Consider the following 13486-nt stretch of genomic DNA (forward strand, 5'->3'; position numbering starts at 1 on the left):
TGAGAGGAACTGTGTGAAACTGACATTTCTTACCTGGCAGAGCAAACTGGAGGCTGGCGGTGTCAGGTGTGTGCAGGCTTTGAGGTAGTGAGCGGGCAGGTTAGACTCAGAGCTTTGAGATGTTAATCATGCTGACCATAAGGGTTAAACGTACTGGAAAGAAGTATTCCAGAGCTGTGATTGTGATGACTTCCTTGCTTTGTAGAATCAAACTGTTTAAACAGTAGGTGGTGCAAGAACTGGTTTTCAGTGAACACTAAGCATGAGGTGATTTTTCCTGAGGGAAAGTGAAAAGCTTTGTATCTGATGCCTCATACCCTTGGCAAGGTGGGACATGCAGTTTTCTATTTTTACAAGCTATTATTTGGGCATTTGTATCTTATAACGATCCTCTCCATAGTGCTTGTTCTGTATGGAGGCAAGAGTGGATCTTGGACCCTGCTGCAAGAATACTTTCAAGGGCTTCTAGAGACACGACAAGTATAGAACAGCAATATATTTGTTACCTACTTAATTTGTAGATGAAGCAGAATGCCCCAAGCAAAGGCTTTTAAAACAGGGATATTCTTTTCCTACACATGATGTGCCCCCACTGCCCCAACTTTTCATTTGGCAACTTTAAGCTGTACTTTGCTTCCTGAAGCCAGTCAGTACCTTTTCATGCATTGCTTAAAGTGTTGTTTTAAAACTAAACATACAGATTTATATTAAGGCCATCAGCAGGCTCTTGCACTGCCAATCCACAGCCAAATTGGCTCCAATAGGGTTTTAAGCAAACTTGTGTTAATGCCTTTCTTCCACTACCATGGACTGTTTAATGGGGGCTGTAAATGGATGTAGCCTGAAATACGTATATCTGGTCATCAGAACTCTGGGGCCTGACTGATGGTTTCACCATGATTAAACTGCAAAAAAGCTGCATTACAGTGATGCAAGACCCAGTTATGTGTATGCATACACAAGGAAGTTTGGGCTGTAGCTGATGTTTTGTCCTTCCTTTCATTACACTTACACCTGGTTATGTTACAGTTCAATTCTCAGGTGTTGCAGAAAATCTACCTCTTTGGACTGTAGATGGAAATAACTGTGAAAAAAAAAAAGTGATGCAGAAATCTAGTTTGTGCTAAACACACTGCTTTATTTTTACAACCCATGTCTGCTTTCATGAGGAAAAAAATGATAAATGAACAGGCAGTCTTTGTTTTGCTTTTCAAGAACATTTTGTAGAGATTTTTCACTAATGTGAATCTGAAATTTTATCTACTCAATTCTGTATAGATTAAGTAAATAAGTATGCTTAATACATTGGACTCTGGGTTCTTCTTTACCATCGTGTGCGTGTCTCACTGGGAGGGGCTGGGATGGGGGTGGTGGTGGTGTCAGCATGGCAGGAGGGAGAGAAATGTGGCCTTGCCTAGGTCAGGCTACAGCACTCACTTTCGCAGCAGCCAGCCCCAGCCTCCCTCTGGTATCTGTCCCTTGAATCAAACACGCTTTCTGAGCATGGTAATTTTCTCTGAGCATTACCAGGTAAGCGATAGGACAAGAGGTGGCAGTGCATCAGAGCAGTTTAAGGTTGGATATTAGGAAAAATTCCTTCTCTGGAAGAGTGGAAAAGGCTGCCCAGGGAAGTCTTCTCCACCCTTGATGACTCTCTAATTCTATTTTGCATACAGGCAAGAAAGCATTCACCTTAACAGACAATAGTTAAATATGTTATCAACATTTTATTTATGCAATGTTAAGTCAAAAGTGTTATGTAAAAGTGAAAAGCTCTTTTTACATATATTAATATAAGATTTTTTCTTTACCCACCCTCCCCTTCACTTTCGTTATGGGAAAAATGAGGACTTAATGATTTACAGGCACCCACTGAGTTTGATTAAAAATAGAGATGGCTATTCAATCATTCCTATTTTCCCTAGAAAGTAACTGCTATACAGTATACAATAGCTCAAAGTGCCCAAGTAACCATGGGTATCCCATAACAACTTGACTATGCAAAACTTTTTGTGCCCTATTAATAATATTCTTGTTTTGAAGCAATGCCTTTTTTTTAAACATACAGTAGTCAAATTATATTACTCTCTCACATCCAGTATTGCCTCAAGGAAGAAAAGTTACGTTCCTTGACCTTCCAGTTCTGCTGCTGCTATATCTGGTTCTTCATCATTGTAAATGTTTTCTGCCTGAAGACAAAACGTTATAAGTGGTAGACAAACATTTTAAAGCCACTTACTACACTTAGTAGAAAAACAAAAACAAAACAACCCAACACAGTAACACAGAGGTAGCAGAGAAATGAACCCCTCTCTTAAGGGGAGCCACTCCCTGCCATTTGTCAAAGAGCAGCCAAACTCAGGAACATGCACACAGTGGCTACACTTCAGCATTTGCTCTCCCACATTCTTTCACTTTGGTAGGATAAGTCTTAGCCATTAAATTCCTCAACGTGAGCATGTTAGTTTTTGGGCATATTCCAACTTCAGCCCAAGCACACAAATCACAGAATTGCAGGGGTTAGAAGGGACCTCTAGAGATCATGTAGTCCAAGCCCCCTGCCAAAGCAGGCTAAATCAAGTTGAAGAACTTCTGAAACTGAAAGGCTGACCTCTGACACCAATTGAAGTCTGTTTCCATTTTTTCCACAATTAAAAATAGGATTTATGTTATTGTAAAGTGATTTCCCCACAGTATTGATAGGAGTTTGATCGATTATCCTTGTAATGTAAAATAATATGAACTAACTGGAGAGTTGCTTTCAGTCACTGACAATGCAAGCTGTTCTAGGGAGAACGAGCCATTCCAGTTTCACTTACGTGACAAGCTTCAGAGCAACTCACAAGTTGTTTTGACACTCACCATTTGCCATATCTGCATTATGTTGTCCTCAGATACGGAACAGATGACCCAAGGCTCATTAGGATTCCAACTGAAGTCTGAAATTTTGGCAGTGTGTCCACCATGAATAAACTGTTAAAAAAGCAGTAACAAAAATTAAAAAATAAAAACAAGAGAAGAACACAAACTTCCATAAGTCATTCTGTCTCTGTTAAAACCCCTAAGTTCAGTCTAATGAATTTAACTTGAGAATAACTACAGAAGCAAAACGTTACCATCAGAGATTCACAGTATAGATGCAAAGAAGGTAAAACAACACATTCAATTCAGTGCATATGGACGTGGAAGCAATTCCTGAGACAGCACTGTACTTACTAATGGCAATAATCAAGTGACATCCTTGAAACCACGCTCCTTCATGCAGGGGTGGCATACAAAAGCCTGTCACATTTTATACCCATTTTCTCATCACATGAGCACGTGTAGGGTTTACACAGGAAATTGAGAAAAACTATAAGCATTTTTAGCTGACTTCCTGAGGAAATGAAACAAAACCTAAGCTTTAGACCTCCGTAGGTTCAGACCTTCAGTAACATTCTGAACCTAGAGAGGACCACTTCTGTCTCTAAGATAAGAGACACAATCAGAGATGGTGGCTTGACTTGCTCCTAGTTATAGATGAGCACTGCCAAGCACATGGCCAAACTCAAAGTGTGGTCAAAAATACACATGTGCAAATCACATACAGTACAGCTTTGAAACATAGCTGTTATAGAAGTGAGCAGAGGAAGCCTATTGCAAGTCAGAGCCATGGATTAAAAGCAAGGTTACATGTGAAGGTTTAAGAACTGCACTTTTAGGAGCACAGTCAAGGCACCGTACTGTCAAACAGGTCACCACACCAGCAGACCATAACCACAACAAAAGCATACCAAGAGCTCAGGAGGTCCATCTTCTGCATCCTCTGCAGACTGCTCTTCTCCTATTTTACTGTAAGAAAGCAGTTTATAACTTCAATCAACAAGCAAAATTCCAAACCCTGTCAATTCAAGTTACCAGCTCCTATCCTTTGTTTCAAGAATTTGCTATTGCTTTTGGTTTCCCTTGCTGCCAAAAAATTACAAGCCTGAGGTATCACTTGCCTTATCACAACTGAGATAAAATCCAACTTGTGAAGCACATTGAGGCAAAAAGCAGTAACTACTAAACAGTGGACTACTTTGTCTGCAGTAAGTTCATAGGAAAGTAACATTAGAAATATTGTGCTGCTTCTGCTGTACATAACCAAGTCCAAGCTAAGCAAGAAAGGTTGGAGAGCTGTACAAGTAAGGCAAGACTGCAGCTGTTTCTTCAGCATATGCCCAGCTTGTGAATAAACAGTATTATTCATCACCTTAGATCCCACACATTAAGCCGTCGATCAGTACCACTCGAAGCAAGGATTGTTTCATTATGAGGAGACCAATGAACCTATGAAAGAAAACAACTTGAATGGAGCACAACTACTCATTTCAAAGGCATATCTTGAATAACTGTCACCTGATCAGCAATTCTCATCAGCTAGACTCAAACTAGTTCATTCCAGCACAACAGACACCCTATAACTCAAACTCTATGCTTTAAAGTCATACAACTTCTCAAACTGAACAGCTGAAGTTACTTCAGTGCCGAAGATTTAAGATACCATGAATTTAACTGCCTGTTACTTGCACACTACTAAAAAGGCCAAGCTCACAATATGAGATATGATCTTACTTTGAAGAGAGCTTGAGTTCTTTCAGAGATAACTTCTACTCTTACTGAAGGTAGTTGCAGGCTCTCAGTATCATTTTAGCAGCAATTTGTCAAGTGTGGATAGAAACTACAGTACTTTCTTATTAACAGGACCAAAATTCAGTACTTCTTTTAACGGACTCATTTGTTACTGCTAGTCATCATACAAAAATCCACATGTTCTCATCCAACTCACTACTCATCTAGCTTTTGTCACAGTTTGCATGAAAAGTTTCCCACCTGAAAGATTTCATCCTTATGAGACTCAAAAGAATGAAGTTTCAGTTTTAAGTTTCGAAGATCCCATAGAGCAACTGTCTGGGAGAAGAAAAAGACATTATTACTATATGTATCCTTAAATGATAACACTAAAACCATTATAAATTTAAGTGAAACAAGTGAGAACCTTGTCAGCTGAACCAGTTGTTAAAATGAACTCGCTGTATGGATTGAAGGACAGACAGTTGACCTCAGCTGTATGAGCATCTATAGAATGACTTGGCCTGGATGTAGTATTAGATCTCGTGTCCCAGCTGTGGCAATGAAGGGTTTGGGGGAGGAGGGAGCAGAAAGAGAAAGTGGAAGAGAACAAGCATGAGTTTTCATAGGAGGTTACTATTATTAACCGCAGTACAAGTTAAGAGACTACTATATTACTAAAACTGGTCTGAATCTACAGTTTTTAATCCCAAATCCTCCCAGGGCTTTTGTCTACCATACATAAGCAGTTTACATTGGGGACCTGATATACATATTAATTACAGTTTACTTTCACATGATGTGAACACATTACATGACATGCAGATTTCAGAGTCTCTGCAGCATTATTGTAAGTGACTGCACTAGAGAGCTATATCACACTATCCCAGAATTCATGTATTTCTTAACAACATTTCAAGTGCTTTGAACTAGTCCACAGACAGCACACAGCAGCACTACTCTAACTTACATCATAAGCTTCTGATCATCAGCCACAGATCCAAACAGAGACTCATGAAGCAGATGCCACGCCACATCTTCTACTACTGCAGAATGCCCAGTAAAGATCGCTTTTGCATCAACAATTTTGCCTTCTTTTGGTCCAGCATTTATATCCCATAAACACACAGTCTGTAAATAACAATCGTGTCCTGTTATAAGTAATAAGTCAACTGAGCAAATGAAGGCTCAAAGATTATTCTGAGATCACGATAGCAACTTGCAAAACCATCCCTATTCCAGTACATCATGTTTCACTTACAAAGCTCAAAGAAACGTGTTGGCTATTAGTACAGTTGATCACTGATAGTCTTATTAATTTATGGCCTCACACCCAAGCAACTTTACAGGGTACACCAAGCTCTTCCAGCAGTAAGAACATTACTTCACCCAGAACATTACAAAGAACTGGTGGCCAATTACAGGCAAAAGTCAACCATCACATAACATTCTGCAGTACATTTATATCGTAGGGCATACAGTGTAAAGCTACACTAATCCTGTTCTTCCCTAATCATCTATTGCCACTTCACTTTTTTTTTTAAGGAGGAAAAAAAGTGTTTTTTACGTGATCATCTGATGCACTGAGAAGATGTCCTTTCAAATTTGAGTTCCATGACAAACCATAGCCTTCTTTCTGGTGCCCTCTTAATCTAAGATCTGGATTACACTCTCCACTTGGGTCTGAAAGAGAAGAAATTCCTTTCATCTTCATCTTGCATATCATCCATGAGAACATCTTTCTTACTTAAAAACTTCGTCTCTGTTGCAACAATCATGTTTATGTACCAGTTTCGTAGTAGAGTGCTGCTTCTGTGGAGACCAATTAATGGTATTAACCATGACCAGTTAAAGTCACTGAAGATCTGTGCCTCCTTATCCAGAGTTCACTACCTATCTTCCCAGATACAGCTAAATACAAGTTTAACTCAGCAACAGAAGCATTTTGCTTAGCATCAAGTAGTCGGACCCACCTGGTTTTGAAGGCTGTTTAGTGTAGTCAAATACCAACACATCAGCAGAAGGAGTTTTAGTAGCAATGATGCAGGGGTTCTGTGGCATGTAACGAGCACGATTCACTTCACCTTCATGGTTGATTTTAATCTCTGATTCAATTTTGCCAGTCACAGATCCAAACCCACCAAACTCTGCATTGGACAGAAAAGGGACAGTTGATAATCCATTTAGATCAGCTGATTTTAAACAGCATTTTGCATTTCTCCCCCAATCCAAGAAGCCACGGTAAGCATCTTAAAAATAACAGTACAATAAAGCCTATGAAAGTTAATATTGTGTCATGTGATTCTTAACATTTTAAGTATGCCAAATCATCTATCACACAAACCCTTTCAGAGCTTTAATCCCTACCTGAGTTAGGTGTATATCAGCTTTCATCACAACTAACAGATCTGGCAGAAATGCTAAGAGGGACTGCGCATGGTAACAGTACTTGAAACTTCTAATGCTGGGAGAACTTCTTTCTTTTAATTGCTGCTAATGATGTTAGATTACTGTGAACTGGTAAATATTTGCCAGCTTTTAATAACATTACAAGTACCACTAGACAGTATGTGTAGGGTGAATAACCCAAAAGAATAGTAACCACAGGAAATTATTAATAGAGTGGATGGTATATTTTGCTTGGCTTATCTGGGTGGTAAACAAACAACCAGTAAATAAAGAAAGGCTCATCTGTCACTGGTAGTCAAGGCTCACCCAGAACTCCACAGGGGAGAGATCTCCAACAAGAGACCCTTCCCCAGTGGTGGTCAGCCCTTAAATGGAATCTGGGAGAGGTGGAGCCAGACTGCACCCCTTCCGGTCACACAGTGCATTGCCTTCACCTGTGCTCCTGCGGCTGACTCAGTGCTCACCTCAGCTGATCCATCAGTGGTTCAGGCCCTGATTCAACAGTTCCCATACAGTATGCTACTGCTAAAACATAACTGAAGAAAGCATGCATTGCCCACCTCCTTTCTCACTGTCATACTGGGAAGTATCAAACTGATCATCATTGGGAATCTGGACTCTGGCAACAACCAGGTGGTTCTGTTCATCAGAGGTGTGCGTTCCCAAAACCAGCCAGTGTAGAGCATAATCCTTTCCCTCTGGCCTGTTTAGAATAATAAATTAACGCAGTAAAAGGCATGCTCACTTCTAGAGGTTTGATAGCTAGCAACAATAGATCCAAAATTTTTAAAAGAGCGAGGAAAAAGAAGACTGGCTTAAGAGAGCCTTTATCACAAAAGGCTTGCGCAGCAGAGCAAACTAGACTAAATATGCAATCCAGTGATACAACCAGCAAAACTAGAGTGACAATAAAAGTCAGTAAACACTGTCAATACTGCTTGAGTGAAACGATTAAAGTTTGCACAGTAGCTAGAGGGTGATACAAATACCTACTTCAACCTTTAATCTTCCTAGCAGGTGCATGATATTGACTTTAAAACAATCAACACCACGTTCTATAATACTGAGAAAAATGGCAACCTTCTCTTATAAGCATTTACTATTTTACTAGAGTATTCAGAAGCTCATTTTAAAACTGCACAACTCCTACTTAACTACAATCAGATTCCTCTTCTGGCAGTTAAACACAACATTTAATAATAAGTAAAAGGTGGGAGGGGCAGCATCACTCATTTCTGAAAGGATACAATTCCAACAGTCAAAAACAAGCAACTTCTGCATTCTATAATGCTAGAAAAACAACAGCCAAAACCAATTTAGGATCTCCGAGTCCAGGCAAACAGGTGTGACTGGGGCAATTGTAAATCACTGTAAATATTATTTACTCCACTTCCAAGGCATCATCACACATTTTGAGGGTGAAAGACAATGCACACACACTTACCTGCATCAGTAACAGGTGTCCCATCGTACCAGGTGCCATACAAAGGGACTGCCTTTGCCTTAAATGGCTTATAGAATTTGACACTCGATAACTGGAAATACCAGGTTTTAAACTGAACATTAAGTCAATCTGCAAAACACGAGGCAAGCAGAAGTGTTCCTCACGAGGACTTCACACCCTCGAGTCCCCACTCCATTTTCTCTGTGCCATCATTAGTTAGTTCACACCTCTCAACACCTTTCCCAAACATTCTGGTATACAGAACTGATTATCTAGCCACCAAGCATAGCATCATTTACATAAGGCTGAATTACTGCACGAACTCTGAGTGTAAGATACCTTAAAAGCTAGCTGTATCCAGCTCACAACAACATGAGGGTGGTGGTCCTTGTCCACTATCTTGATGGGAGTCCTGAGAGGTTACTCTGACCATTTAGGGTCTCTTCTAGCTAACACGTGAACAGAATGTAGCTCCATCTCCAAAATTCTCTAAGGGATGGACTAGTGAACAGATACTTTCAGGACCAGGTGGAAGAACAGGAAGATAAAACTATCTGAAGCCAACAGAGAGCCAGTAACAAAACAGGACGTTGTATCAATCTTATAAGAACAGTATCCCTTTAAGTTCAATCTTGTAACAAAAGAATACAGAAACAGACAAGATAGCTTCCACATAACAGCCAGTTGTAGCCCAGGTCAGTAAAAACAGCCTTCAAGAGGAAGTTAATGAGAATTCACTACAGAAGACAGAAAGAACACATGCATTAGAACACACCAAAGATTTCTCCTGCATAACTGAAGAGTTTGAAGTGCTGCAAGTGAAACAAACAGTCACACACTTACATAGGGGAATTCTAAAGGAAGCTCCGGGGAGACCTTACAACTCTTGAAAGGAGGTAACGGTGAGGTGGGGGTTGACCTCTTCTCCCAGGTAACAGCGACTGGACAGGTGAGAATGGCCTCAAGTTGTGCCAGGGAGATTCTGGTTGGATGTTAGGAAACATTCTTGTCATATAGAGTGGTGAGGCAGTGGCACAGGCTGCCCAGGGAGGTGGTGAAGTCACCGCTCACGGGGATGTTCAAGAAAAGCATGAGGGGCATGGTCAGCGGGAATGGTGTGATGGGTTGGTGGTTGGACTGAGTGATCTTACTGGACTTACCCAACCTTAATGATTCTGTGACTCTAAGGCAAGTCTCTGCAGCCTCAGGTGCTCTACTTTCGAGTGACTTTGACAAGGTGGTTAACCAGAACAGGTGGAGCGGAACAAACCGAGACAGACTAGGAGAAGGAACCACCCCCAGCTCCCAGCCTACAGCCAGGTACAGATGCTGCTGAGCTCCCAGCCTCCCTGCTACCTTCCAGGACTGCAACACTCCCTCACCTGCTCACATCGGGCAGCCACTGCACGGTGAGGCTAGGCCACTCCAGCGCGTGTGTCATCACCAGGTCGTACAAGAAGGGGGTGTTCTTCTTCCAGATCCTGTACTCCTCGCTGATGACACGCTCCTCCATCGTGTCCTCCAGCACTGCGGGAAGAGACTGGGACTAAGGGAAGGGAGGGGAGCCCCACTGCCCTCCTCCCACGCACGTACCCCAGCCCTAGCGAAAAGGAAACGAGAGGATGTCTCCTACCTTCCTTGCTCGCCATTTCGGATGCGCAGACGACACGAAGGGCCGGCAACAAACGAGCACAGCGGGCAGCAGCGCCCGAAGCCAACACAACTCCCGCCGTCACGCGCCAGCTCGCCCACTTTCCAACTCGCGCCGCCGCGCATGCGCCGCCGCCTCACCGACGCGGCAGCCAATGGCGCGGGATGGGGCGCTGAGGGACGTAGGGGTTCGGCCCCCGAGGGGTCGGATGTGTCCGTGCCGTTGGGAGGGGCGGGACCGGCGGCTCCGGGAGGGTGAAGGAGGCGGGTGCGCTCGGGGGGGGGTAGCGAGCGGTGTGGGCGCGATCCCGCCGCGAGGTGGGGCTTTAAGTAAAGCAAATGTAGCGGCGGTGTGAGAAGACGGGTTTGGTGTTTAACCGCAGTGCGAGGGCGGGCTTTTGGGTTGTGCCCTGAAGGATGCAGTCTGGCACAGTGATGGAAACGGAAGCAGCTGGGAACCCGGGCAGGCTGTCTCGCATTCCCATGGAGATTCAAAGGGACGCCTCCAAACTGACTTGCGGGCTTCGTATTAAGCTCATCATTGACCTGGAGAAGGGGACAGAGTCCACCCTCAAGTGTGCTGATGGTGAGAAGCTGGGAGGGACAGCTGAAGCACCAGATGGCTGTGCTGCCATTCAGTGTCACCTGGATTGGATAGAGAGGTGGACAGAGAGGGACCTGATTGGTCCTGTTGAGGATGACAGAGCACAGGCTGCCCAGAGAGGTGCTGGAGTCTCCTCTGGAGATATTTCCAAACTCACCTGGACACTTTCCTGTTGAACCTACTGTAGAGAACCTCTTTTAGCATAGAGATGAACTAGATCTCCAGAGATCTCTTCCAACCCCTGCAATTCTGTGAATCCTGTGCTCCTGAGCCCCAGGAAAGGCTGAAAACAGCTCTGTGGTGGAGCTTGCTATGCTCAGCTAGCCCTGCTCAGCAGCATGGAAACACTCAGCCAAAAAGAGCCAGCATTTTTAATTTCACTCAGTTGGCTGAGCCTTCTACAGTCTGAGCTCCAGTTTTTCAAACAAGGAATCCAGTTATGGGAAATGTTTATGCCTAGGAGAGGTTGGCGTGCACTAGAGCTGGGAGTAGCAGCCAAAGGCTGTAGCATGGGAATTGGGGAAGGAGGCTGAAGTAGCCAGCCAGCCTCTTCAGCAGAAAGCATTCTGCAACAAACCACTGCTTTTTTGGCCAGGGTATCAAAAACAGAAATCTTTCAGTGAAGAGACTAAAGAACTGTATATTAGTCTTCCTCTTAAACCTGCACAAACTGGAACTAAAGCGATGCGTGGCATATTCAAAACACGATTTTTGTTGAATTAGTTGGAAGCTGTAAAATAATCTGCTAGACAGGCGGTGTGTGGAGTGAGTGCATTGACACGCACACAGAGCCTTGGCCACGCTGGATATGTTACCAGCTTGCCTTTGGCAATACTTACCAGTTGTTTTGGTGTTTGCTGCCAAGTATGTGTCTAATGCTACCAAGTGCTGAGAACTTCTTGAAATGTTAGAGAGTGAAGACCGAACTTTTCAGAGCCTGTATGTTGTTACAGTGTGTTGATGACTTAAAACTCAGAGGATAAAAGAAGCCTCTGTTAGGCTTCCTGGCTTTAAGTAATCTCTGTTAGCTCTCACTGAAGTGTGATTTCATGGCCCATTGACGGATCAAGCCTGTACAAGAGTTGGGTGGGATGCTGTTTGTGCCTCCTGCTATGAACAGCAGTATTTTTTTTTTTTTTTTGTCACTATTTACCTGGAATATGATGAGTAAAGCATGAATTACTTTTTGAACACGATAAGAAAAATTGTCTTTCAATGATGTCATGTAGTGCTTAGCTGAGCTATGACTTTAGAATTGCTCCTCAGCCCTGCATTAATTTTTACAGGTTGTAAATCGAGTTGGATTCTAATGGGCTGTGAGGAGCAGTGCTGCTTTTGATGAACAGAAGCTGCCACATCTATGTATCAAAATAGTGAGTGATCTGCACAGTTCTGTTTTCCTTGTTAGCAATTGCACATAGATGAATTTGCTTTTCATTTAAATCCACAGAAGACCAGAAGTCCTTGTGTTAACTGCTTTTTTCACATTGAGATATTAATGGAAAAGGCAGATTATAAACAATACAGCTATCAAGGAGTACACATCATCAACTCTTTGGCTGGTTATTTGCAATTCAACAGCACGGTCATATCTGTGACCACACATCTAAAACACATCCTTTGATCCCCACACTTTGAAAGGAAAGTAATTATCTGAGGCCATTGTTCATCATAGTGTAAAATATAGCATAAATTAGTTCTGAAGTAAAACAGTGACCTGAATCATGACGTTTATTTTATTAAGCTATATTCCTTTCAAGCCAAAGCATGAAATACTGCATTTTCATTTCAGTAAAATAAATAAATAAATAAATCTGTTTTCTGCATCATCAGTTGTATGTGCCACATCGTGATTCAAATTGCCAGATATACTTATGAAAAATAATCTTCAGTTATTAATTTTCAGCTTGAAGATGTGTGTTGATTTATTACTCTTCAAAGAATTAGCCATCTTGCTGATGCTTATATATTATACAGAGCTGATGGATGTTCACAGCTACAACTCCACAAGCAAATGTAGTTGTTTCTATGAATGAGCATCTCACAAAATTGTTTAGAGAAGATCAGGCTTGTACAAAACCTCAAAAATGCTCACTGGAGAAGTAAAGTAGCAGCCCCACTATTTATTATTTTCTAATGCATTTGCTACCATTGCAAAGTGTTTTGGGGCTTGCTGGGAATAAAGCATCTTTTCCATCACAAGAAAAGCACACCTCAGATTAATTGGTGGAAACATGCAGTCACGGTTTCCTGAAATGTGACTGTGACTGTTCTTTTTCCAAGTGCTCATCCAGCATTTTTGTTTACTATTTATTGTATTTACACAGTAATTATTAACTCTTCATTAAAACAAACAAACAAACAAAAAAAACCTCACCCAACCAATATCCTGATGTCACAGAAGATCATTGAGCTGTTGCAGTGTCTCGGAATTTCTTGTTCTCTGCCAGTGACGTGAGGAAGGGATTGCCTAGTGACAGCATGTTTCTGTCACTTCACTGCTAAATAGACCTGGCTGTGTTTCATCCAGACACACAGCATACATACTCTGCAAACAATAGCTTTTGTTTTATGAAGAACAAAGTACGTTTGCAGGAACATCTAAATGAAGGGGAAGGCATGGCTCGCTCTGCAATTATATCCAGCACCTTAGAGTAACATTCTCAGCTTCTTGGTGGAATTGTTCCTATGCATTTGGATACTGTAGTGGAAACTCATGGGCTGCATGGTTTGTGTAATTGGCATAAGTATCACACATTCAACCTCCCCTTGTGGATTGTATAGAA

The 13486-nt window shown here is 42.1% G+C and overlaps 1 protein-coding gene across 1 annotated transcript; it reads right to left on the minus strand.

Annotated features, from left to right (window-relative positions):
• Window positions 1-1805: 1805 nt before the first annotated feature.
• On the minus strand, window positions 1806-10095 carry RBBP7 (RB binding protein 7, chromatin remodeling factor). Its single transcript, XM_065741393.1, has 12 exons — window positions 10080-10095; window positions 9829-9973; window positions 7563-7705; window positions 6567-6740; window positions 6161-6276; window positions 5564-5724; window positions 5021-5147; window positions 4855-4932; window positions 4235-4311; window positions 3774-3831; window positions 2863-2973; window positions 1806-2189 (listed from the first exon to the last, which is right to left on the minus strand). The coding sequence occupies exons 1-12, from the start codon at window positions 10093-10095 to the stop codon at window positions 2121-2123; spliced, it is 1275 nt and encodes a 424-aa protein (XP_065597465.1). The 3' UTR covers window positions 1806-2120.
• Between the last annotated feature and the right edge of the window lie 3391 nt (window positions 10096-13486).

The sequence above is a fragment of the Cyrtonyx montezumae genome, unplaced genomic scaffold (assembly GCF_038088225.1).
Source record: "Cyrtonyx montezumae isolate F1298 unplaced genomic scaffold, pur_monq_1.0 scaffold_3, whole genome shotgun sequence".
In the NCBI taxonomy this organism is placed as follows: domain Eukaryota; kingdom Metazoa; phylum Chordata; class Aves; order Galliformes; family Odontophoridae; genus Cyrtonyx; species Cyrtonyx montezumae.

What these genes read in the sequence shown, in the direction of transcription:
- RBBP7 (XM_065741393.1), bottom strand. An exon ending in GTATGACAGTGAGAAAGGAG is followed by an intron (nt 6,741 to 7,562) that starts GTGGGCAATGCA and finishes TGTCCAATGCAG; the next exon opens with AGTTTGGTGGGTTTGGATCT. An exon ending in CTTAATGTGTGGGATCTAAG is followed by an intron (nt 3,832 to 4,234) that starts GTGATGAATAAT and finishes GCTTTCTTACAG; the next exon opens with TAAAATAGGAGAAGAGCAGT.